This window comes from Dioscorea cayenensis, unplaced genomic scaffold (assembly GCF_009730915.1).
Source record: "Dioscorea cayenensis subsp. rotundata cultivar TDr96_F1 unplaced genomic scaffold, TDr96_F1_v2_PseudoChromosome.rev07_lg8_w22 25.fasta BLBR01002221.1, whole genome shotgun sequence".
In the NCBI taxonomy this organism is placed as follows: domain Eukaryota; kingdom Viridiplantae; phylum Streptophyta; class Magnoliopsida; order Dioscoreales; family Dioscoreaceae; genus Dioscorea; species Dioscorea cayenensis.
The window spans coordinates 52,590-80,437 of NW_024088612.1; the positions used below are offsets into that span (position 1 = coordinate 52,590).

At 35.9% G+C, this 27,848-nt stretch overlaps 1 protein-coding gene across 5 annotated transcripts in view; it reads left to right on the plus strand.

Annotated features, from left to right (window-relative positions):
• LOC120257599 (protein SHOOT GRAVITROPISM 6) overlaps window positions 1-27,848 on the plus strand; it is a 62,375-nt gene that overhangs the window by 33,985 nt on the left and 542 nt on the right. For 4 of the 5 annotated variants that reach the window (XM_039265035.1, XM_039265036.1, XM_039265037.1 and 1 more), the window contains 20 exons: window positions 1,275-1,513; window positions 1,597-1,706; window positions 1,824-1,952; window positions 2,033-2,107; window positions 2,194-2,327; window positions 2,409-2,481; window positions 2,575-2,706; window positions 4,171-4,352; window positions 4,465-4,587; window positions 4,684-4,744; window positions 4,945-5,040; window positions 5,490-5,590; window positions 8,299-8,404; window positions 9,296-9,409; window positions 9,502-9,576; window positions 10,912-11,007; window positions 27,165-27,236; window positions 27,336-27,421; window positions 27,515-27,608; window positions 27,699-27,806. In XM_039265035.1, coding sequence (XP_039120969.1) covers window positions 1,275-1,513; window positions 1,597-1,706; window positions 1,824-1,952; window positions 2,033-2,107; window positions 2,194-2,327; window positions 2,409-2,481; window positions 2,575-2,706; window positions 4,171-4,352; window positions 4,465-4,587; window positions 4,684-4,744; window positions 4,945-5,040; window positions 5,490-5,590; window positions 8,299-8,404; window positions 9,296-9,409; window positions 9,502-9,576; window positions 10,912-11,007; window positions 27,165-27,236; window positions 27,336-27,421; window positions 27,515-27,608; window positions 27,699-27,806 — 2,206 coding nt within the window. Of the gene's footprint in view, window positions 1-1,274; window positions 1,514-1,596; window positions 1,707-1,823; window positions 1,953-2,032; window positions 2,108-2,193; window positions 2,328-2,408; window positions 2,482-2,574; window positions 2,707-4,170; window positions 4,353-4,464; window positions 4,588-4,683; window positions 4,745-4,944; window positions 5,041-5,489; window positions 5,591-8,298; window positions 8,405-9,295; window positions 9,410-9,501; window positions 9,577-10,911; window positions 11,008-27,164; window positions 27,237-27,313; window positions 27,422-27,514; window positions 27,609-27,698; window positions 27,807-27,848 lie in introns of those variants that run through there. The other variant, XM_039265038.1, reaches the window with a different exon arrangement.

Consider the following 27,848-nt stretch of genomic DNA (forward strand, 5'->3'; position numbering starts at 1 on the left):
TGATTTCAATTTTCATGATATAATGTCGTATAGATGAAAAGAAAATAAATTTATGTTAATAATGATCTGGAATTAACCAAACCAAGTGAAACATTTTGGGGGTTTTTTTATTTATATTTTTTAATAAACAACTATCATGTTTGGTTCAGTTTTTGGAAATTGAAAGCCAAAATATTTTAATTTTGTTAAATTTTGGAATCAATCGACCAAATGTGTGCCCTAGATTCTACTTGAGGTATGGCGCAATCCTTTGAACTTATAAACATAGATGATGAAGATTCAACTCTTCACCTAGGGAGGCTTATCTGCACATATTTAATCTTGGATCAATAAGCACCTTTCTATCTAAAACTACAAGGACAGTTGGTTATAGGCTTTTTGTTGAACTAAAACTTTTGTGTGAATGTTCTATCCTAGATCAATAATGCCTTTGCATTTAGAGATATAAGGACAGTTGATCATGTTAGACTGTTGAGGCTCATGTGAACACTTTCCATCATTGTGATTGATAAGAACCTCTATCACCGAAGTTCAGAATTTGGTATTGGATGAAATGGTGCATGTATTGAACCTTCAGTCACATCCTTGTAATGCGAGTGATGAGGCCACTATTGTGGCTGTATTTCTCTGCACTTTGAATGGCCCTACAGCATGCTTTGCTGAAAGTTTTTTGTGATTTTAACCAATTTTTGTAAGAATACTATATATGTATGGTGAAGGATATTTACAAAAACAAATGAAAGTAAGAGTTTTAAAGTATGTTTATGGTAGTATATTGTTGTCTGGTAGTTAAGTGCACCCATTAAAAATCCAGGTACCAGCTTTCAACCAATGTCCTGTGCAACTTGTGTGGTGCTACAATACTGTTTAGCTTCTTTCTTAATTATATTGACATTTTGCAAAAATAGCAACAAAGATCAAAGATGTTTAAATGTGCATCACTGCAGTTTTCATCATTCATATGCTTTGAGTCTTCAATGAATATTTGAGTATGTGAAATGAAGTGAACTTTTTTACGATTTAGCTTCGCACTTCAAAAACATGTTATTGTGATGTGTGTGAGCTCTGTTTCAGCTGAATGTCAAAATCTCGATAGTATTTTATAGATGTGGTTAATGTGTCATTGTCTGCCAAAAATAAAGCTTTTATTTCTGTTCTTTGTTGTTGTTTATAAAATAAGCCCAACTCATTGATGATACTTTAGGCTAGTGCAACTTTTATTTTTATGAGCCCTAATGATGCTGTGTACTGTCTCACATGAATTCATGTTTCAGCGGTGAAGATGGTCGGAGCAAAGCAGAACAGCTCCTACATATTCTTAGACAGGTTGACATATATGTTTTTTCTCCTGTGGAGCACCAAAGGAGAAGAGGCTGTGTTGCTGTATATGAGATGCTGCTAAAATTTCGCATGCTTTGTTCTGGTGGTTATTGTGGGCTTGGTTGCCTTTCAAATTGCCCTCATGACAATCAAATCGATAGATCGATGCAAAGAAACATCTCAAATTTACCACGTAATAAGTTCTTTGATTTTAAGTTTCATTTGCAAGTGCATCTGTTTCGATATTGATGTGATATACCTTGGTTTTATTTCCAGCTGCATTTGTATTGCCGAGCAGGGATTCTTTGAGCTTGGGAGAAAGGATCATTGCTTATATTCCACGCTGTGCTGATACTAATTCTGACATTAGGAAGGTTGCAGTTCAGGTCAGTACATCTTCACATTTAAAGAAAATCAATAAATTGCTTGTGATATTTTCCTTTAGCCATTCATATCTTCATCTTTGCGGTCAGTCAATCTTATATGTATTTTCAATTAAGCAGATCATAGCTCTATTTTTCAACATATCCTTATCACTTCCAAAATCGGTTACATCCAGTAATGATGTTGACTTAGAAGTATCATATAGTGCCCTGTCGTCTCTTGAAGATGTGATATCCATATTGCGAAGGGTGAGCCTAGTTAGTGCCTTTTCTTCTTATATTATTTTAACTTATTCTGGCTGGTGACTTAATCTTAGCAATTTTTGCAGGATGCATCCATTGATCAGTCGGAGGTTTTCAATAGGGTCATCTCATCTGTCTGTATTTTACTATCAAAGGATGAGGTTTGTTTTTCCCTCCACATTTTTGTGTCACTTTAACCCTTCACCATTCTTTTCTTACTTTCTATATTGAAATCTTTTTTGAACAGCTGGTTATATCCTTATACTCGTGCAAAGCTGCACTCTGTGATAAGGTCAAACAGTCAGCTGATGGTGCTATTCAAGCTGTTATTGAGTTCATTACTAAAAGAGGCAGTGAACTGAATGAAGCTGACATATCAAGGTGCGTGCATGCACTAAATAATTCTTTGGTGCTAATTTGTGAAGTTCTCTGGAGAGATTTAGATCATGCCATTGCCCGCAGGACAACACAATCTTTGCTGTCTGCTGCAATGTCAGTGAATGACAAACATTCTCGCCAAGAAATTCTCAATGCTGTATCCCTTTTTTGATTATTGAAATTTCTGCAAGGATTCAATTTTATATTGTTTGATAAATTGGATTTTTCTTATATCACTCGCCTCTACAAGATATCATGCCTGGCGGAGAACACCATTTCAAATGTTGTTTTTCGTGAGGTTTTGGCTGCTGCTGGCCGAGATGTAGTCAGAAAGGACATATCCAGGATGCGTGGTGGCTGGCCAATTCAAGATGCATTTTATGTGAGCAATTCAAATTTAGGTCGTTGTATTTTATATTTGAAGCTATAATTTATTTTATGGTTGATATGCTAAATTTTGGTGAGCAGGCCTCTTGCATCTCAAATAGGGTCTAGGAAAATATACCATGTCTGAGCATATATGCTATAATTGTTTTCACCACTTGTCGAAATGTGAATCATGATAGTTAACTGATCGTGGCAGTTCAGGTTGGTGGGTCATAAATGTGTTGAACTGCATATATATTAGAGTATTCTGTCTCATATGATGAGCTAATTGGATCTAAAACTTGAACATGGGCATGACACGATTAATGTACGATTGACATGAGATGAGCTAATCTTTAAATGATTAGACAATTAGACAAAATTAAGCATGATTATAGTACACATAATTTGTACAAATATCAAATACTGCAATATATGCTACCAAATTATAGATACATATCATACACATCCAAACCAAATAATTATATATTGCTATATAAATGATACTGTCTTTTGATAAGATTAAGATAAAATGTAGGGTCTAGATTATATAGAATGAACCTATTCTGTTAGGGGATAAGGCCATTAAAACATCTAGGAATAGGCATTAGTTGGATGAGGTTAATTCGTAATAATGTTTAATTATTGGAATTAATTTGCGTTGATGACTTTAAAAATCAAGAAAATTACACAAATGCCACTCCATAAAGTGAGAGCATCAACCACATATTATAGCTATATATTGCTGTCTCATGTTTTCGTACAGGCAAAGAAAATATGGTGAAATGTCTGAGCAAATATACTGTATTTATTTTACCTGGTAAATATACTAATATAACCTGGTTAATACTCTCCCATTATCAGATTCTGTGTCATTCTGCTTTCAAAGAAAAGTTTCTGTAACTGTATTTCTGGTTTTGATATTGCAAATGCTTCTTAGGCAATTACCATTATCCTACTTTATCTTCGATGCTGAATGCTCAATACCTCCAGACTGCAGCATGTGGTTGTGGAGATTCTCTACAAATCCAATGCTAAAGCTATAACTCCTCAGCAGAATCATAGCCATTTTTCTCCCCCTTCAACCATTCAGTTTCTCTCACAAATTCTCCTTTTCCTCATTTTGTCCTCTCTCTCTACTTCATTTTCTTTATAGAGGTAAAGGGTCGACGGTCTGTCAATGTTCTAACTATTGTTGCACACTATCAATTGTTATTTCTGCATGTGAGGCTTAAATGCATGTTCATTGGCTTCCATATCCATTGATTTTCATCATCTTTGGTTTGTGATATTAACCTGTATAATTTTAGTGTTGTACATGAATTAAACTAATAATATAAGGGAATTCCATAACATTATTTAGATAGATAAGCTGCTTTTTACTGAATGCTCATCTTTACGTTTTGCTATGTTTTTCTCTGAATTAAATGTGGATTGTTTCTTTTTTCATTTCCTATTTTCTTAACTCCTTGGACTACAGGTTTTTTCCCAGCATCTGGTTCTGTCAAAGTTGTTTCTGGAATATGTGGTGTCTGTGCTTGACCGGGTGCCAGTAGGTAAAGGTGATGCAGATAAAGTAGAGAGTACTAGCCATTTCACAGAGGTGACAAGTGAAGAAGATATTTTGCAGGCAGCTGTACTTGCTCTTACTGCATTTTTCAGGTTTGGAACCTTATCATGTGTCCATGCAAACTATTTCAGAATGCTTTTCCTTTCTCTTTCGTTGTTGTGTTGGCCTCTTTCCAAGAATTGCTGTATTAAAATCTGATATTAGAGGAGGTGGGAAGACTGGAAAGAAAGCAGTTGAGCAAAGTTATTCTGTTGTTCTCTCTGCACTGATACTTCAACTAGGAAGCTGCCATGGTTTGAGTGGATTGGATCATCAAGACAATTCACGGTGCACTGACAAATTTAATAATCCAAGTTCTACTTAATTGTTATTTGATGGTTATGCTTGTTTTCCCTTAGCATTTTTATTTTCTTTCCTTCACAGGATTATTTTAACTGCATTTCAATCATTCTGTGATTGTGTTGGTGACTTTGAGATGGGAAAGGTATTATTCATAATATTTGCAATTGAAAGAAATTATAAGCTTTTTTGTCAATTGATAATCACATAGGTTAAGAGTTATTTTAAAATATTAAGTCAGCATAATCAAGTTTTCTTTCGGAATCAGAAACTTTATGTTGAACGTTTTATCATTCTGTGCTATTTTATAAAAGAAACAATCTCAAATAAATGTCTGGTATGCAGATTTTGGCTAGGGATGGGGATCACAACGAGAATGATAAGTGGATTTTCCTAATTCATGAGGTTGCATCCTGTACTTCCATGAAACGACCAAAAGAGGTATGCTCATTGTGTCGATATGTTATTCTCTATCTGTACTGCTATATATTGAAATCCTAATGAAAATGCAGAACAAAATACATAGCTGTTTACCTAAAAGTAGTTTCCCTCATTCTGTTTTTGTGGAATTCCGCACAACTCTCTTTTGATAGCTTTCCCCCATAGTTATTCTAAATGGTTTCTCTGAGAATTCGTGGCATTATTTTAGGGGAGTATTACATGTAAATTATGTATTTTACAATCCCATAATCTGTGGGATTTTCTGTTAGAGTTAGTTTCCTAATTTTGTTAGGGTTAGTTTTCATTATCCTTTATCATGTTCTTTATATATGTAATCAATGTGAGATTAAATGAATATAATCGTCAACTATGAGGTTTTAGAAAGTAACATTTCTTGATTTGCATTATACTTTTTTTTGCTGGGCTACAAACTTCATGTGTCAACACAGGTTCCACATATATGTATGATCTTAAGCAAAGCGTTGAATAGGCATCAAAGGTATCAAAGAGAGGCTGCCGCTGCTGCATTGTCAGAGTTTGTCCATCACAGGTATGTGTTATGTTTTCTTCATTTATGTGTGCTTTATTTCATGAACCTCATGCATTATGTGAACAATGGTAGCATGTGCTTATTTTAGTTTAGGGATCTCATTTTAGTTCTAGTTTGATTTCCTATTAGCTTGGTCATTATCCTTTCCTTAATAGTTATTGTGATGTTTTATCAGTGCTTATGTTTTATGTTTTATCTTGTAAGTAGGTCTCTAGGAGTTTATGAGATTAAGCATTAAATTTTTTCTTGCAACAATAATATGTAATTGGCTCCATGCTAAGAGAGAGCACCATGCATGTAGTAAAATAAAGTGAAAAATATGAGATGTTCTTCACTTCATTTGACTAGACACTTCATAGTATTATATCGTAATTTACAAGAGACAAAAAAGGAAACTAAATCACTGAATTCCTTTATTTAATTAATTGGTTCTATCCATCCCAAATGGATTATAAACCAATTTTCCTGACCTATTTAGCCAATTCCCAGCTTGAATATAAGATGATGGAAACTTGAACTGTTTAGCTCATTTGTTAGAATATTAGCGAATTGATGTTCTGATAGAACATAGTATATGTACTCTAATCCTTCCTCCAATTTTTCTTTAATAAAATGTTTATCAATTTTAATATGCTTTGTCCTTTTGTGTTGTATAGGATTATGAGAAATATTGATAGTTGACTTGTCACAAAATAGCTTGGTATGGTCTTCCACTTAATTTTTAAGCCATCTAGGATAATCTTCAGCCAAGTAGCTCACACAATCATTGAGCAATAGCCCTGAATTTTGATTCTATGGATGACCTTGCCACTACATTTTGCCTTTTACTTCACCATGTCAGATTTCCCTTTTAGAAAAGTACAATACCTTGTATTTGATTCTATCCACGAGTAGCATTGGTGTAAACTTCTAGAGTTGGAGTATCATTCCATTTGAACAGGATAGCTTTTTCTGAATTGCCTTTGAAGTAATGTTAGACCATGTAAGCTTGATGATGGGGTTCTTGTCAATCATGCATGAATTGACTAATCTTGCTCACCCAGTGTACTACGTTGGTTGAGTGTGTGCAAGAGATATGAGTCTACTGACTAGCCTTTGGTACATTCTTTTATCAACAACTGGTTCTTTCTTAGCTTCTGCTAACTTATATTTGGATTCATTGTGGTAGACACTTACACCCAATCTTTTTTGTTTTTGACAATAAATCAGTCACATACTTTTGCTGGGTCATGAACACTTTGTCCGAGGGAGAGGAATTAAAGGTTTAACCTGAAAGAGCCAATGAACAAGTTCCAAAAGGCTTCTCAAGAGACCCTAACAAGCTTTTTTACTTGCCAATTAATTCAACTGTTCGCTTTCCTTATTTTTTGTTCCTTGTTTTTTCTTGTCTATCGTAATCCAAATGATCACTAAAAAAGTTCTAAGTAGCTTCCAAATTAATGTGCTTATCAATCACAAAATCAGAAGCAACACGGTTATTCGAAGGCAAATGCATATTAATAAAAGTTGGTTTCAAAGCTAGAGGGATATCAAAACACCATGGATCCCTCTAAAGGTCAGTAAGATTTGAATTACAAAAATTAACCCATAGATTTAGCAAAATCACTTTAGCAATTTTACAGAGACTAGTAAAAACAGGATGATTTTGCCAAATGGGGACAAATCCCAAAATGTTGATTAAACCATATTTCCAATGAAAATATCCACTCGATATTTTTTGTCACCATTCAAAATGGTAAAAAAAATGTTTTTTTGCAATTAATGCAATTCTTACATTTTTTTTTTTGGCAAACGATAAAAATTATTGCTTTACCTACTGTCAAATTCATGAATAAATTCATCGATAAAGCATAATTCATCAGGGCTAATAAATCCTGAGGCAAAGAATAATCACAGGTTGGGGAAATAGGATCACCCTGTCTGACCCCTTAAATGCCTTAATCCACTTAGAAGGCTAACCATTAATTAAGAAGGAAAAACTGCAAGAAAAGAACTTTGTAGATGACTACTTCTTGAATGGCAATAATATTATCCAACGAAGACCTACGTGTCAAAAAACAATTTTGTTCAAGCCTAATGAGGCTGTGGATGACTTTTTTTAAGGCAATTTGTAAGTGATTTTGGAAATAATCTTATAGCATTACATATAACAAATCAAAGAAGAGAACTAGCAACCCATTAATTGACCTAGAAACACAATAGTATTTTCAAAATACAAATTGCAGGCGAGAACACTCTCATATGAGAACATAAGGATTGAGGTTATCAACATAACCCTAAATGGCCAAAAGACATTTAAACTAAACTACCGTAAAAACATAGTAATTAATAACATATAAAGTAATTATGAATTATTAAGCAATACTACTTTAACAACATGGCCTTGCATTTTCTGATAAATTTTAATTCATAGTGTTGTTAAGCCTTACAGCAGAAAAATCAAGTATTTCTCTGCTTTATGATGGTACTAATTGCTGATTATCTTTTGTATGCAAAACTATTTTCGCAATCTTTCTTGTCTAGAATAGGCATGTAGTTTGTTCTAAAGATAATCAAATTGATTGGAACATGATAAATTTCTTTCACCCTTTCTGATATATATCTAATGATGTGTAGCCTATATTTATATATCTTATTAAATTTCAAAATAACAGTGAAGTTCTCCTGATAATCATTGTGGTGAAAATAATACTTTTTCCCCTGTGCAGTAATGGAGTTTCTTCCTTGTTGGAACACATGGTCGAAGCTTTGTGTTTGCACGTCACAGATGAGTCACCAACTGTTAGAAGTCTTTGTCTGAAAGGACTTGTACAGGTTTCTATTTTTTCTTGAAATTTCAGCCAAGTCCTCTGGTTCTACCATGCACCTCCTCAGCCATGATATTGTATTTGTTATCATAACTATTACTATTTAATGAAATAATTGTACTGAATTTCATTTATTAGCAAAGGGCAATTTCCCATATTTGTTTACAGAAAAGAGAAATATTTTAGTAAATAATGATCCCAATAAATAAGTAACTAGTAATGGAACAATAAAAAGAGATTAGAAAAGGATTTTTAATCATATATGTACACTTAAGGATACCCGAGAGATCAGGGATATGTTTAACGCTACAATCTCTAATGATGTTGTTGCTCCTGCTGTTGTTATTTCTATTGTTGTTGTCATTAATGACAAGTAAAGAAGCATGTTGTATCAAATGCTAATGTTGTGGAAACATCATCTTCTCCAATTTTGATGGCAGTTATCTTACTTTTTTGGTGCCCAAGACTTTGGGCGATTTGAGCTTGTCAGAGGTTTGTTGCAAAATGTGTGAGATTGCTGGCTAGCAAAACATCCACATTGTGATGAATGAGAATATTTTCATTGCTGTCATTTATAATCAAGTGACTGATTTGAATAGCGACATCCGCCTACTTCCAATAGCACTTAAATTTCTAATTATTGGCCTTAAAAAAAGTTCCAACACATCTACATTTGAACTATTGAAGATTTAGTACCATAGGTTGGATTTGCCTGTAAGAATTGGTGAAAGGTTGTTTGTGGTTAACTGTTACTTGGTAATTTCAACTTCAAATGCAAGGCACATTGTATCTTATTTTAACCAGTTACCAGATTATATTTTATTCTGAATCTTTATGAAGATCTGGCTATCTTGAATATCTTTCTGTTTAACCATGCATTTTCACTTTTAAACTCCAGATACCAGCTTGTCATATGCTTGATTACATTGCACAAGTCCTCAGGATCATAGTAGCTTTACTTGAAGATCCTGATGAAGCTGTTCAGTTAACTGCTGTGCAATGCTTATTGACGGTGAGGCTTCCATATTCAATTTATTGCCTTCTTTTGTATGATTTACCACATATCTGTTATAGTGTTCTCAACATGATGCTCATGTTATGTAGGTTCTTGAGTCCTCACCTAAAGATGCCGTCGAACCCATCTTAGTGAATCTCTCTGTCCGGTTGCGAAATCTCCAGGTGAGTTCACCTTTTGTTTCATGCCAGTTGTGCACATTTTTTTTGAGACAGCTAAAGATGACACTCCCTTTTTTCCTTATTTACTTGTTTATTTTTGGTAACTATTGTTGCTACTTTTCATCACAAATGTTGGGTATGGACACTTTTTTTTTCATGTGGCTAGTGTTACTAGTCATGGTCTTCTTTAACCAGAAATATATTATATTACTAGTGTTAAACTTTGTTGGAAATATAGTCCCACGTCAGTTATGTGATAGAAGTGTAATGGATTTATATATAGGTATAGGGGTTGAGCCACTAAGTCTTGAGACTTTTTGGTGTAAGACTCCTAACCTTATGTATAACCCATATAGGGCCCATTAGTAAAAAATATAAAAATCTAACATGGTATCAGAGAAATATAGTGGAGCCCAATATATATATTAAAAAAAAAACATAGGATCTCTGAGTCACAAGTGGGTAAGACCTCTGAGACACAAATAGTGTATAAGTCCATGTGTGTAGAACCTCTGAGACATAAAGAAGTGTATGAGTTTTGGTAAAAATAGACCTCCGAAAGGTAGGGTCGAGCAATTTCAAACCGACAAAAATGACCCAGTTGAACTTGAGGGAGGGTGTTATACCACAAGTCCTCCATAGATTTGGAGAACTTTGATGTTATATACTACGAGTCCCCCACCTCCCACAATTGGTATCTTATTGATTCCCTGTAATCAACACTAATCGAGAGATGATCCCACGGACCCAGTTCTGTGGTAGTTACGACGAAACCAAGATGTGGCTTATCCTCACGCATTAGATTGCCTCAATTTAATAACTTTTAGAATAAAGGTTAGCAATCTTTAAAGGTAATTGTTAATCTATCTTTATATTATATAATAAATAAAAAATAAAATTTATAAACCCATGGATAAAATGAGCCATGTCTTGGTTCCATGATAGTTATCACCGAACCGAGTCCACTGGATTATTTTTCCTAAATTTGTTCCTTAAATAAAATATTTGTTTTCATGATCTACAAGCTGATCCACTTTTTCATCAAAAGTTGTTTCTATGAGGTGAACAATGACCACATCATTGTCCAGTCTCAATGGTTGAATTTTAGTACAGATATGGTTATTTGAATATCCCATTCATGGACTTGAAAAATTTCAAGGTGATCCAAACTTCCTGTCACCTTTAGTCTACTTTGGATCTCTTGAATTTGGTCAATTGATTTACTCCCACACACAGTTAGCACAATGTTTTATCTATTAGATATTTGGAATCTTGCATGCTAATTTTGTTTCTGGTTAGAATTTGAATATCATTAATAAAGTTGCACATTTATCACAGATATCCATGAATGGGAAGATGCGGTCAACTGCATTCGCGGCCTATGGAGCACTAAGCAACTATGGTGGTCCTCAACATCAGGCTTTTATCGAGCAGGTATCATAGCTTTAACAATCTTATCATTGATGTAAAGCTATCAAGTCACTTACTCATGGCAATATTAACGCTTCTCATTTGATATTTATGCCTGTCCTCTGGTTGTCTAGGGATTATATTTGACTAGTAGGGGAAACTTTTGTGTGCACATTGAATAGTAGTTTCAGGATTTCTTCCATTATTTAAATGTGCCAAAGTTTATACCGCCTATCATCATATCCCACCATACAGAAGGACGATAAATGAAGAAAGCTGCAGCAGAAAGAAAAACTGCATCAGCTTTTTCATTCTTGTCGTATCTTTATCTCACATTGTCTATCAGATAAACGCAAGCAAGCTGCAGGAAAAACTAGATGCTACTTTATTCTGATGGCAGTGGTTAATAATCTCCTATAATTTCTACAACACCTAGAAAACAAATAACAAATGAATAGGGTCTAATATTCGGTGCTTAAGAGTTTTGACATCAAGCTTGCTATACTGGTGGTTGTCTAGGCGGCTTGGCTTAAAGCCATGAAATATGTCTATGGATGAGGAATTTGAATATTACAAATGATAGCCATGACTTCTGAGATATGTTTATGCATTGGACATCCCACAGATATGTTTTAGCCTTTAGGAAAAAGATGGTGACCTTTATTATCATTGATAATCCGTTGGTGCAAATAGTACAAGATGATTTGACAAGTACTACTTTGTCATGTTACCCTATATGAGACATGGAATGCTATTGTGTAATTTTTTGTTTTTGAATTTTTATCAATAAGGAGTTTTTTTAAATGCTACTAAATGTTAAATGCAAACTAGACATTATTTGGACCCTATTCAACCTAAAAACTCAAGCTAATAGGATGAGAAACCCATGCTTATATATTCAAATCCATATTTTCTAAATTGACCAATGTGGGACTATTAACCAATGTGGGACTATTAACTGGAGCTCTTAAAATATTTGGAATCGTAGATGGTCCCCGAATATCACTATTAACAAATGGAAGGGAAAAGAACTTTTACTATAGATAGAAAAGCTACATAAGTATGTTTTGCTAATTTACGTACATTAGAATGAAACTCTAAATGAGGGATGGCTCAAATGAAAATGTTGCAGCCAGATAACATCTTTATGAGAAAAACAAGTGATGCAAACACATCAGTCATGGTATTTCTAAACAATTTAAGGTGATAAAGTTGTTCCATTCCTTGGCAAGTTTATTCTTCCTTCCCAAGACATGGTCCTGTAGAACTGATTGCTACCGCAAATGCACTGATCATCAAGTAGTAGTAAATAAGATATAGTTCCCACGAGGACTGTGTTGTTGATTACTTATTTCTTGCAACTATAGGTTATCTAGATTAATATGGATATGAATAAGGAAAATAAATAGAACTCAATATAGTTAAAACTAAAACTGTTAAGCTATAGCTAGTGGCAAGTAGGGAGAACTTCAAAATTCAAGAGTTTCTAGAATATGGGCTTCACTGTAATGATCAACAAACATTTGTATATTGACTTTTTCTCTTTTATTCTTAATCATTTTAAGGTGGTTTATGCTAAGGTATTCGCTTTTTTCTTTCAGAATATAGGGAGGTATCTAGTTTAGATCAACTCATGTTTTTGTGGTAATTGAATCTGACTACACCCTTTAAGTTTCGTGATAACGATTGATCCTCAAGAATTTCTAATCTAGGGTTTCAGGTTTAATTCAAGACTGCACTTCAACTTTTAGTCTTTTTTTGATGTCTAAGATTATGCAAATATGGGATCCATCACATTCACAAGCATTAAGAATGCAAGGATTAAATCAAATAGAATTTAAACATTAAATAGAGATAAGCTAATGCAAAGTCTTTGCTCATCAAGGGGCAAATTCCAAACCCTAAAAAAGTAGATCTACTTATGTTTGATTTTTATCTCATGATATTTAAATGTAGCATTAATAAACAAATATAAAAATAAATTAAAAAAAAACTCGGTTTGATCGATGAGTTCTATGCTTGTGAGTAGATAAGATCTTCAATTAATTCGCAATCCCCACCGTCTTTTGATATTTGCTTCAGCCTTTAGATACTTCCAAACCTCATATTCTAACCACAACAACCAAAAATTCCACTTCTAAAGCTCTCCATGGTCTTATAGAGGATGAAATAGGTTAGGGTTTTCTCTGGCAGCCCACGTCCATGGGTGTGGTGTGTAGCATGGGTTGGTCATGGAACTTTCTGTTTTCTAATTTTGCATTGTACTTCATACCCATAATGGTTAACACTGGCAGGTCATGTTGCTTGCTGAGTACTGGCCTTAGAATTTGTTCTCTTCACAGCTTCTCTTCTTTTTCCTTTTGGAATGCTTCAAATATTTACGCGATTGATGATGAATTCCAACCATCTTCACATGAAACACCAAAAAGCAATAACTTGATCCAAAGGATAATATTTAAGCAAAAATATCTGATCAGATGCATGATTAATCAATGAATTAGATGTAATACCAAATTTAACAAGAATACATTGAGATAGAGAAAAACCATCATGACAATTAAGGTTATTAGTAAGCTTTGAATAGAAATAAGGCTGGCAGACAGTTTTGGGACATGAAGTGTATTTTTAAGTACAATTGAAGGGGTGATATGAACATCTCCTACTCCACCAATAATAGCTAGTGAATCATTTGATACCAAAATTTTACTATTGGTTGTGCATGGGTTATAATAATAGTGTTAAGATTTTATATTTTGGGTACTAGTGGGTCCTATATGGGCTCTATATGGGTTTAGGGGTCTTACACCAAAAAATCTCAAGACTTAGTGGCTCAACCCCTATACCTATATATAAACCCATTACACTTTTATCATACAACCAATGTGGTACTATATTTCCAGCACCCTCCCTCAAGTTCAACTCAGTCGAACTTGCTTAGACTTGTACACCAAAGGTCTATTTACCAGGACTTGTACTCTACTTTGTGTCTCAGAGGTCCTACACACATGGACTTGTATACTACTTGTGTCTCAGAGGTCTTACTCATATGGACTTGTATTCACTTGTGTCTGAGAGATCCCTTTTTTTTATAATATATATATATATATATATGGGCTCCACTATATTTTCTTTGATACCATACCATGTGAAGATTTTATATTTTGGGTACTAGTGGGCCCTATATGAGCTCTATATGGGTTTAGGGGTCTTACACCAAAAAGTCTCAAGACTTAGTGGCTCAATCTCTATACCTATATATAAACCCATTACACTTCTATCACACAACCGATGTGGTACTATATTTCCAACAAATAGAATAATTGTGAGGAGTGGATCATTCGTGGCTCTTGAGTTGAGAATCAAAGAGTTGGTGGAAAACTTGTCTAAGGCATGCATTCCGTAAGAGATTAGACGCTTAGTTGAGAGAGCTAATGAACTTGTACCAAATGATTTCTCAAGAGATCCAAGTAGGTTCCTAACTTTTGAATCTCTTCACCATTGAATCCCTTTGCCTCTGAGCCTTCTTTTGTCTTGGTTTGTTCTGCCAAATTAGCTAAAGGTTTGTGCTGTCCTCCACAGTTTCCCATTCACAACTTGGGGTTTTGCTCTTCAGTTTCCACCATTTTTCCCTTCTATGCCTCTGTTTTCGAGTATGTGATGTAAAATGCCATATCCCTTTTGCAATAGCCAAAAACACGTAAGTATCACTAATGGCTGGTTCCATTGAGTCTGACAACCAAGACATAATCATTGAGGCTCCTTTATCCTATGCTACAAATCCCATATCTGTTTTCGCTGGTGCTATTTGAAGAAAATGGCTAAGTTTTCCCTTTCTCTTTGGATAGGTGTGATCAATTTGTGAGCATTTGAGTTAATCCTGTTTGTTTAGTTAGTATGATGCCCTGATATTCTGCAAGTCGCCAATTTTTTGGACTGTAGAAACTTCTTCAAATGATGGAGATATGTTGGTAGACTTGATTTCAGGGGTAGCCATAATGAAGGAGTGGAAAGATAAAGGAACACAATAAGAGAAGACAAAAACCTGACGACAATGTTTGAGCAACAATGAAAGTGAATATGATGGTCTCTCTAAGTGGGCACATTTCTAAAAGTAGAGGGACTGGTTGGGAGCATTTTTAACTAAGTGGGCACATTTTCAAAAGTAGAGGGACTAATCGGGAGCATTTCTGAGTAGAGGGACCAAAAAGGAAAAGAGAGAAAAGTACAGGGACTATTTTGGTGATTATACCTTTTCAAAATGTGAGTATTTCAAATAATATACACAATTAACTACCCTGAGAATAAAAAGGAAATTAACCACCCTATTCCATGAATTGAGGGATTCCCTAACTGATTTTCTTAATTCTATTTAGGGGTCGTTTGGTTCATGGTAATGACATATTACCACGTAACGAGATTACCATGGTAGTATTGATGAGAATATTATATGGTTGGGAATATTGTGCTAATTTGGTATAACCATGTTTGATTGGGAACTCTTATTGCCGGGAATAATTCATTGCCGTGTTATGAGATTATCTCATATTTGGTAATCCAAGATAGACACCAAATTTGGTAGTAATAGGATTACCAATTTTCTTAGTAATGTTCTCAGATTGGTAATGTGATATTACCATCAAGATTACCACCAGTGCAATGCCAAACGTTGTAATATTTTCAGATTTCCATGGAACATGTAATATTTCTACATTACCGCGAACCAAACAACCCCTTATGGTAATGACTCAAGATTGCATGTGTGAGTTTTATATAAAACATCAAGGTTTTCTTGCATAGCTTACTAATTTGGATGAGAAATGGCTTTTGTAAATGCATGAAACTTGATGGTTCAGCGGAAAAATGTATGGATGATTAAAATAAGCACTAGTTAGAGGACTACGTAGGTTGAACAGAAATAGGATGTGAATTAGATAGAATAGGATTTCACAGATAGAGACAAAAATGATACACCTATAGAATCACCTTGATTTAATGAAGTTGGAAATCCTGTGTTGCTGAGGAAGGCAAGTATAAATTTGCGCAATAGGAGGTGGCAAATCAAAATGTAGGGGTCAGTAAAACCGGGTACTCGGATCCGATTTTCAAAACCGGATCGGGCACCCGATTTTTCAGATCGGCAAAAACTCGACCCGTATCCGACCCGGTTTAAACTGGATACTGAGAATCGAGTACGTGGTTTAAATCGGATCGGATATATGATATCTGGATCCGAATTTAAGTTTTATCTACTCTATAGATTTTTTTTATATATATATAACAACATTACATGAAAAACAAATATGAAAAACTTATAACTTATAAAGAGCATTAAACTCATATATTATTCTCCACTCAACAAAAGTCATAATAAAAATAATAAAGATTTTTTTATCAATCTTAGTCATTAAAAAAAAAAAAACTTCGAAAGCATCAAGTGTCTCATCAATAATGATCATTGGTTGCTAGAGAGAGAGAGAGAAGATTTGGATGGAGACTAGAGAGAAGAGGCATGATGATGGTCGTTGGGAATGAGAGGCAGAGATTTGGGATTTTTTCTTTTTACTTTTAATCTATGTAGCATTTAAATTTATTAATATATATATATATATATATATATGTAACTATATAAGTATATAACTCTTTAAGTTATTAGATTATGCATTTGGATATTTTTTTTTCTTTTGGCGATTGTAAAATTTAAATTTATTATTTATATATATATAACTCTTAAAGGATTTAAATCTGAGGAATTTGGAATTTTTTTTTCTTTTTTACTTTTTAGACCATATAAAATTTAAAATTATAATGTATCCATATATAAGAATATACTAAAAAAATGAAAACCTGATCGGATTTGGTTACCTGATTTTTTTATTTCTCCCGACCCGGATCCGACCTGGTTTTCATCTAAAAAATTCGGATCGAGTACTCGACCCTTTTTTTGGGATCGGGTACCCAAAAAATTCGGGTCAAAAATTCGGATACCGGATCAAATCATCGGATCTAAATTTTTTTGCTCACCCCTATCAAAATGAATGGTAGCTATTGTATCATTAAAGAATGGCCAAACTATGCGGCGTCGAAGAAGGCCAAGTGTTACTTGATGAATAAAAAGGAATTGTCCCTAGAAAAAAACTACATGTTGGAAAACATATAATCGATTAGTAATTGAATCAAAACATGGATATCTTTTTTTCATCAACGCCATAACTTAGAAACACACATTCATGACTTATCATATAAGTTTGTGCGTTCATGGGTAATTAACACATTAAAGCCGGTGCACCAAAAAAACACGTAAAGAATAATAATTCAGTAGAAAATTGTTTAGGTGTGAATAAGCTGTAAATTGATTAGGAAAATGTTCAAAAATGTCAGGAGTATTTGTTTGAAATCCCATAAATAGAGGGATAAAACTAATCCCTTAAGTGGAGGGATTTGGTTAGGAAGCTTTTCTATTAGGAGCAATTTAGTTTCCTATTTTTCTCTGTAGATTATTATATAGTGCCCTGTATTATCAATTCATAATAAGTGAAAATGCAAAACTCTCTTTTCCATTTTTACTTTACTTCCTGATATGGTATCGGAATTTTAGAATTCTTTTTCTTTGATTTCTTCTTCTATAAGCAGCCTTCACATGTGTATGCCTTTCTCTGAGTACTGTTTCATATTTATTCTAGCCTTAATTGCTCGAATTTCCTTCTTTCACCATGTCAAGGCCTCAAGCACATATGGCAAAGCAGTACAAAAGTTAGGAACACAGTACAACAAAACAGGGCAGCCAAGAGGGAAAATGAACATTCACTTAACACTACCAAGGTTTTACTCTTTCAAGTAAATGTCCGTAAATCCAATTAGGGAGAAATTGTTCTTTTGCCATATACATGATAAGTAGATTTCCCTCACGTGTGTTGGACAACAAGAGTCTGATAGAGATCCTTTAATAGTTTTTCCCCCTTACTTGAAAACCTATGATGATGGCCTTACACGTAGGGTATTTGGGTGCTTCATCCTTGTCCATGTCAACAACCAACATAGACGCAAGCTAGGCCCTGAGCCATTCAATGTGTTTTGTGGTTACTCATATATTTTAAAGGGTTACAAATGTTACACCCCTTCATCCAAAAAAATTTGTCTTTGCGAATTTCACTTTTCCGTAAAAATACTTTTTTTTTCTCCCTTTACCATTTTATGGAGAGGATTTCAATTATGGAATGGTTCTTGTGAGTCCTTTGAACCACTTAAACCCTTTGACCTTTTTCATTGTCTACCTCGTGTTGATAAACCCAAGTCCTTTGAACTTTTAACATATGAGACCATTGAAGTCAAGTCATTTCTTGTCCTAGCCAACAATCAATGTGTTCTTAGGAGGAAGGCCATCCTAGAACTGACACAGATCCAAGAATCCAACTCAGACCTTGGAAATAAGGTCATAGTAAAGATTTGACCCACTTTTACACACACATTCTACTGAAAAACCCTCTAACCCAATAGATGACCTTGACCTTCACATTATTATTAAGAAAGATACGAGTGTGCTAAACAACCATTTATCCACTGTTTCACTATGTCTCTGTTAAGCACCTGTTACTAGGCCCATAAAAGGTTTAAACACTATTGCTATTGCTACACTGTTTCCGAGGCATTATCAAAAAGGGTATGGAGGGATACTATGGGAGAGGAGATGAGTGCATTAGAAAAGAATAAAGTATGGAGGATTGTTGATAAACTGAAAGGAAAAAATATTATTGGTTGCAAGTGGATTTTCACATTGAAATACAAGTCTTATGGATCTAATATGTGATGTAAAGCACAATTGGTGGTCAAAGGGTATACTCAAACCTATGGGGTTGATTATTAGGAGACTTTTGCTCAAATTGAAATAATGAATACTGTAAGAATCCTGATATCATTAGCAAATCACTTCAATTAGGAACTCCTATGGAATAGGGTTAAAAATGTATTTCTTCATGTGGTTTAGATGAAAAAATCTACATGCACATCCCACCTGAATTTGAGGTCACTGTTGACAAGGTGTGCAAGCTGCAAAAAAACTGTGGGTCTAAACAATCTCCTAGAGCATGTGTTGGGAGATTTGCAAAAGTCATGAAAGATTCTAGGTATAAACTAAGCCATGATGACTGCATTCTTTTCAATAAGCATTGCATTTTTAGTCTACGTAGATAACATCATAGTGATCAGAAATGATGAGGAATACATGAATTGAAGTAGAGATTAGTAAAAGAGTTTGAAATAAAGGAACTTGGGAAACTTAAGTACTTTCTTGGTATTGAGCAGGCATATTCTACTTGAGATCTTCATAATCTAACAAAAGTATGTGACTGATTTATTGACAAAAACAAGGAAGATTGGATGTAAGCCAGTGTCTGGCCCAGTGGATCCATATCATTAGTTAGGGGAAGTTAAAGTAGGATTAATAAATGTTGATGTATGCTTTAGTTACTGTAAGACTTCAGCTCTACCAATAAGTCAATGTTTTTCCTTGTTTCTAGCTGTTTTCTGTTCAGTTTTTGAGAGTTGTGTAATGGCTGGTATTGTGGCTGGTTTTTAGGATATAGTTGTGTCAAATCATGTCCATGTGTTTTTTTTTCTCTATCTCTATCAATTAATGCCTTTTGGTTGTATTTAAGCTCAATTAGATTAATAAATCATTATCTTTTTCCGAGCAAGCCATCCTTGTTCTGTTTTTCTCCTTTAATCCTCCAAGTCTTAAGTTCAAAATTTCCAACAATAAATGAACGTATTTGTGGCGTAGACCTATATACCTTGTTTACACTCGACCAAACATAGCATTGCATAGCATATTCGGTAACCATGATTAGTAAATTCACGCATAATCAAGGAGAGCCTTATCTTCAAGTAGCTTACAAGATGTTATCACTTGAGGGCAATGTGAGAAAAGGAATATTGTTCAAATAGAACGATACAATACTCTAGAAGCCTACTCCTATGCTCCTTGTGGATAGAAGATCAACTATAGGATATTGTACTTTTCTTGGAGGTAATTTAGTATAATGTGCTGGCAAGGTCATGTGCAATATCAGAATTCAGGGTTATTGCTCTGAGTATTATTTGAGCTACTACGGCTGAAGATTTATCCTAATTAACTTGAGAATCAAGTAGGATGATCCCATGAAGCTTTATTGTGACAAGTCGGCTATTAATGTTGCTCATAAGCCTATGCAACATTAAAAGATAGAGCATATTGAAATTGATAGGCATTTCACTAAAGAAAAATTGGAGGAAGGTTTGTGTTCCATCAAAGCATCAATTAGCTGATGTTCCTACAAAAAGCTGAACAAACCAAGTTTCATAGTCTTGTATTCAAATTGGGAATGGAAGACATGTATTCCTCAGCTGAAGTTGAAGTATAGAGGTGTGAGTGAGCTGTAATTAGATTGGGAAAGTGGGATGATCAAGTGGGATGATCCCATGAAGCTTTATTGTGACAAGTTGGCTATCAATGTTGCTCATAATCCTATGCAACATTAAAAGATAGAGCATATTGAAATTGATAGGCATTTCACTAAAGAAAAATTGGAGGAAGGTTTAGTTTTTGTGAAGATAGGAGAAATAGTTTGTATATTTTATTAGTAAAGGAGTACAAGGATATATATAGAGAAATATTAGGGTTTTGTGGTATCGGCCCAATATGGCCCATTAACCAAATATAAAGTATAACATAACTCTAACACTCCCCCTCAAGCTGGAGCATATATATCGAGCATGCCCAGCTTGTTACATAGATTACTAAAGACTTTGACATTTAAACCCTTGGTGAAGATATCCGCTAGTTGCTCAGACGACGGGGTATATGGCGTAGAGATGACTCTCTTTAGTACCATATCACGAACATAGTGACAATCAACCTCCACATGCTTGGTACGCTCTGTTGGATTATTTACAATGAAGATGGCAGCCTGGTTATTACACAACATCTGCATAGGTATTGTGATCGAGAATCCCAACTCAGATAGAAAAGACTGCACCCAAACCATCTCACAAGCTGTCTGTGCCATCGATCTGTACTCTGCTTCTGCACTCGATCTCGAAACCACATTCTGTTTTTTGCTTCGCCAAGTAACCAAGTTTCCACCGACATACGTACAGAAGCCCGACGTAGACTTTCTATCTACTCTATCGGCAACATAACCCGAGTCAGAATAGGCTGCAACATCTAGGTGACCATGATTCTTGTAGAGAAGACTTTTGTCGGGAGCTCCTTTAACATATGCAAGAACCCTCAGAGCACCTTGCCAGTGGACTTCTCGTGGCTTATGCATAAACTGACTCAAGAGTCCAACTGCGTAAAATATATCAGGACGAGTAACAGTTAGATAAATGAGCTTGCCAGACGTCTTGACCATGACCTTTGAGAAATGGGGAAGATGTCTCCCAAAAGAGTGGTGACTGCTCAATTGGTGTACTCTCTGGTTTACAACCCAATAAACTAGTCTCCTCAAGTAAGTCCAACACATACTTCCGCTGTGAGAGCGTCATCTTTCCTTTGGCATATGCAAATTCAATACCAAGGAAGTATCTGGGTCGTCCCATGTCTCGTGTAACAAAATGCTTCATTAAATGCTCCTTAGTTCTCTGAATGCCTTGGCGATCGCTACCTGTCAACAAGATGTCATCAACATATACCCAAGTAGAACACAATCGGATGAAGTGTTTTTATAGAACACAGAATGATCCACAATACACCTGCGAAAACCATCTGCAACTGCAATTACACTAAATTTGTCAAAACCATGCATGAGGACTTTGTTTTATGCCATAGATCGCTTTCTTGAGCTGGCAGACTAGATTCTCCCCCTGAGCAACATACCCCGGAGGTTGCTCCATAAACACTTTCTCAACTAAGTCTCCATAGAGATGCATTCTTCACATCAAGTTGACAGAGTGCCAATGATCGATTCAAAGCTACCAACAGTAGAATGCGAATAGAATTCAGACAAGCAACTGGTGAAAAAGTCTCAGCATAATCAACACCATAAGTCTGAGTAAAACCACGGGCCACCAACCGGGCTTTGTAGCGATCAACTGTACTATTCGCTTTGTGCTTGACAGAGAAGACCCATCGGCAAGTGACGACGCTGTCATCAGCAGGGCGAGGCACAAGCTCCCATGTACCACGAGATTTCAAGGCTAACATTTCCTCATTCATTGTCGTCTGCCATTGCGGAAGCAAACACGCATCCTGGTAGTTCTTGGGAATTGACTCAATAGACAAGGAAAGAGCAAATGTGCGGAAGGATGGGTGAAGATTATCATAAGAATCAAAAAGTGAGATGGGATGTTTAGTACAAGAACGAATACCTTTTGCGAAAGACAATGGGAAGGTCAAGAGACTGATCTGCATGGTCCGGGGAGAGGATTGGAGGGGGCAGAGCTGGTGGTGGTACACGTTGGCATCGATGATAAACCTTTCCAAAACGACCATCATTTGTATCCAATAGAGGAGACATCACACTAGGCATAGGCACAGGCGAAGGGACCGAAACAGGGATGGATAGAACAATATCAGATGACGTATTTAACACATCGTGAAAAACTGAGTCAGTAAAAAATGATTGAGACTCAAAAAACGTGACATCCATCGACACATAATACTTCCGACTAGTCGGGTGAAACAACCGGTATCCACGTTGGATGCGGGAATAACCAACAAACACACATTTAAGCGCACGCGGCCGCAACTTGTCCAAACCAGGAGTTAAACCTGAACATAACCAACACAACCGAAAACACGAGGGGACAAGTGAAACAACTCGGTATTAGAAAAAAGACGACGTAGAGGAACCTCTCCCCCTAGAGGTGCAGAAGGCATACGATTAGTAAGATAGATTGCAGTTAGCATCAAACCACAAATACATAGGAACATTACGCTCTACCAAGAGAGTGCATGCAACATCCAAGATGTGACAATGCTTTCTTTCAACAACTTCATTTTGTTGAAAAGTGTGTGAACAAGTGGTTTGATGAATAATCCCAAAGGACGCACATAAAGAATTTACAGCAGAAGAGAAAAATTCTAAAGCATTATCGGTGTGAAGACATTTGAGAACAGTGGAAAATTGATTTTTTATTTCCAAAATGAATTTTTGAAGGACATCAGCAATAGACCGACGGTTTTTTAACAAATATTCCCAAGGCACTCGGGAAAAATCATCAACAAACACAACATAGTAATGATGACCAGAAATAGACGTGACCTTAGAAGGTCCCCAAACATCATAATGAACTAAATCAAATAACGACCGACTAGACACTAGAGTAGAACGTTTAAAGGTTCCACGATGATGTTTACCCAACTGACACGACTCACATTGAAACGACTCGACCTGAATCCAAGGCAAAGTTTGCTGAAGACGACTAAGAGAAGGGTGACCCAATCTACAGTACCATATGAGTGACGACTCGGAGTCAAAAACAGATGCTGCTAAACCACGAGGAATATCATCACGCACCAACGTATATACGCCGTCACCACGATTACGTCCCAAACCAATCCTCTTCCCTGTCTGCAGATCCTAAAAAATGCAGTGAAAAAGGAAAAATGATTGATGATCGTAGAAACAGATAGCAAGTTGACAGGAAATTCAGGTACGAAAAGAAGATCATTTAGTTTAAACTGAGAGGAAGCTTGCACAACTCCCTCTCCGGACACTAAGCATGATCGTCTATCGGCAATTGCCACAGAACGAAAAATAGATAGAAAGATTTTTGGAAAAAAAGGTTTTATACCTGTCATGTGAGAAGAGGCCCCTGAGTCAATAATCCAGGAACTGTCCCTGGAAGCAAGAAAGGCATTACTTGAGGAAACAGAAGAAGAGACTGTGGTGTGAGATGTGCCCTATAGTTGCTGGAACCGTGCAAAGTTAGCCTGAGAGATAGTGACAAACTGTTCAACATTGGAAGTGGATGACGGATCGACCACCTCGGTACTAGCATTGGCCACTGCCAGGCGACCATGCTTATCCCAACAGTGATCCTCAGTGTGGCCTGCCCGTCGACAGCAGGTACACAAACCTATTCCGAGAATCACCACGGCCAACTCCTCGACCACCATGAGAAGAGCCTTTACCACCATGTCCACGAGAAGCTAGCAAAGCGGACTGATCAGAGGACACAACGGCGATGGAGATGTGGATGTAGAAGACAGGCGAAGCACGCGAGCATAAACAACAGCAAGATCAGGCATTCTCTCAGTACTCAGAATAGAGCCCTTCACCTGGTTTTGCATCTCAAGAGGAAGCCCGGAAATATATGCAATGACTGCAACTTCATTCCGTAACGACGAAGGGTGGCCAGATCTAGAACTAATGGCTGGTAAATATCTAGCTCATCCAACAGGCTACGGATGTGAGTAAAGAACTGAGGGGCGGTATGATCGCCTTGATTGGCTGTAAACAGTTGCTCATACAATTCAAAAACACGAAAGATTATTTTCATTTCCATATGTCAATCTGCACATCTCCCAAATTGCCTTTGCGGTAGTCAACATCACCACACTTCGGGCAATATCCGGCTCCATACTACCGGTCAACCATGAGCGCACTGCAGCATCCTCAGCAAGCCAATCATTATACTTGGCATCCTTAAAGTCCGGCGGATCTGCCGTGAGGTACAACGATTTCTTATGAGCCATAAGGAACTGCTCAAAACTCTGTACCCAAAAAACGTAGTTTCTCCCAGCCAACTTTTGCGAGGTACAATGGAGATTCTTAACTAAAGAATCATGAGACGAAGACATGACAACAAAAAGACAAATCCTTCAACAACGAGACAAGGGCATCACTGGAGAGAGCTGAGGAACATCACCAGGTGCCCATAAACCAACAAGAACGGCAAGAGATGAACGACGGCTGGCGGTAAAGGTGGCGACGGCGGGTGGAAGGTTAGGGTTTGGAGTGGCGGTGGCGGTGGCGGCTAGGGTTTAACCCAGGGCTCTGGTACCATGTGAAGATAGCGAGAAATAGTTTGTATATTTCATTAGTAAAGGAGTACAAGGATATATATGGAGAAATATTAGGGTTTTGTGGAATGGGCGCATTATGGCCCATTAACCAACTATAAAGTATAACATAACTCTTAACAGTTTCAATGTCCTGTGTTCCATCGAAACATCAATTAGCTGATGTTCCTACAAAAAGCTGAACAAATTAAGTTTCATAGTCTTGTATTCAAATTTGGAATGGAAGACATGTATTCCTCAGCTGAAGTTAAAGTGTTGAGGTGTGAATGAGCTGTAAATAGATTGGGAAAGTGGGCTAAATATGTTAGGAAGATTTGTTAGAAATACCCTAAATGGGGGAGAGAACCAATTTCTTAAATGGAGGAATTCGGTTGGAAGGTTCCATGTTATATTTTTCCTCTTGTGATTTATTATATAGTATTGTGTAGTAGTAAATCATAATAAGTGAAGAATTTAGAACTTTCTTATCTATCTCATGTTTATGGTTCATTTTACCAAAAAAAAACCTGGCAGTGTATGAAAAAGAAAAAAACTAAAAGTGAAAGTCGAAGGAATATGGTTAATAAGATACATGGCAATTAAAAGAGCTTCACCCCAGAACATTTATGGAATTGTTAGGAACATGTAGAATATGATCAGGACTAAGGTGAGATAAATTAAGAATAACGATCCCTTGAAGGGCATAATAGAGCCATCAATTTGGGATTATCTATCAACGAAGAGTAAGTGCGCCAAAGTAGATACAAAAGAATCTTATGATTGTTAGTGCTAAAATCAATTGACCAAGTGTTAAAAATATGTGTTATTCAATAGATATACAATACAAGATTGATGGTGAGCACATCTTTACGATCGAGCTTGACAACGACCTTACCCTTATAAGTTGTGCACAAGGATTCTTCCAATGCCCTTTCTCACGGCAATAGTTGCACTCATTTGAAGTGCTTTTAGACATAGGTTTTGTTGCGAGTTGAATAAAGCCTATATTAGTGACAACAACAGAACTAAGAAATTTGAGATTTACTAATACCAGAGATGGGAGACAAGTGTCAAAACAAGTCTTTTCTGCAATTAATTCACTCATAATTGTAACAACAGTAGGCAAGGGCATGCGATGTAAGAGAATCCCTAACATATTCAAAATCCTCTTAATACCACTAATAATTGAGTTAAATGTTGCTTTTCTCTATATTTGAGTAAGGTCGGATTTGCTTGCAATTCAATAGGCTAAGTGCTACTTGATCTCACAACATACTTAATTTGGTATTAAACTCTTGAATGGACGAGTCACTTTGGCAAGCAGCTAGTTTTGTCCTCGTAATTGATATTCTTTGGCATAATTTATCATGCATGTATAAATTTGCTAAAAAATCCTATGCGGCTTTAGCAGTCAATTTAATAATTGAAGACTAATGCCCTATGTAATAGTGTTGCTAATCCATGTGATGATTTTCGCATTGGTTTGTTTGTGATTAGACAAAGCTTTTGCAGAATTATCTTGCATTGTGTAAAAAATAGGCATCGGTAAATATCCACATTTTTCCTTGAAAATTAACCAATATCTGTAGTTAGCACCATCTAAACGAACATTAATTGTTTTAATTTCATCATGAAATCTCCATGGCAAATGCAAATTCTTTCCAAAAGCTTCTATTATACTAAACAGTGCCACCTGCAGCTGCACAACCTCATCGTAGTATTGCCGCTACTACAGTTGCCAAAACCAAGATTTGTCTTCTTTCTTCACAATCTAGCTTTTGATACCACATTACATGGAAAACAAACATATTATTGGGACTAATTCAACCAAAAGTTTTAAGTTAATAGGATGGCATATTAAAATTCATTTTTTCCCCAAATTAGCTGATGTGGGACTACCAGGTATTCCACACTTAAAAATATAGATATTGAGATTGGCTTCTGATAATCGTCCATCACTTCGTCAGCCAGAACAGTCCATACTCCAGATTGTGTTAAGCTTGCTTTACTCTTATTTCGTTAAGTTACTATTGTAATTAAAGAACCACTTGCTGTCTTAGTTTTGTGATTCTTCATGGTAGAACAAAGGTTAATCTTGGATCTTGTTACAATTGCTTTAGTTGTGTATGAAGAGCTTGTTAGAAGTGATTGTATTTTACATTGTTCATCCATTGCAAGTGAAATTTGTTGCTCCCTACAGGTGCATACGACCTTTCCCCGACTAATTCTTCATCTCCATGATGATGATCTAAGTGTTCGCAAAGCCTGTCGGGTATATATATACATATATCGATTTTATTTTGTTGTTTTAATTTATTCCATTCCTGCTTCAAAAAACTAAAAAAACAGGTCCATGTTTTATAATGAGTAGAACACCCTCAAACAAGTGGCACCACTGATGGAAGTAGATGGCCTGTCTTTGATCTTCAACAGGCATTTTTTCAACTCTGACCGCAGGTTAATAATGGATTCTTTAAGTGTATTATACCCGTTTTATTATTCCTTTCCACCTGGAAAATGACACTGGACTCCAAATTCTTGGTGCATCAGAGGTGACTATGAAGATTTCATAAGGAACCTATCAAGGCACCTCTGTCAGATCTCATCCATGAGGGCTGATGTCTACCTAGGGGCAACAATCCAGGTCTATTTATATTTTTATTTTTAAACTGAGATCAGTCGAAAAGTTTGAACTCTTGGATTAATAATTAACTATTGATGGCTCTCTACACAGGCATTTGATGCTCCTTGGCCATCAATACAAGCAAATGCAATTTACTTTGCTTGCAGCATGCTCCCACTTTTAGAGGATCAGCGATCTGTAGCCCCGTACTTCTTGCAGGTTTTTTCCTTAAAATAATGGCCAGTTGTTATTCATAACGTT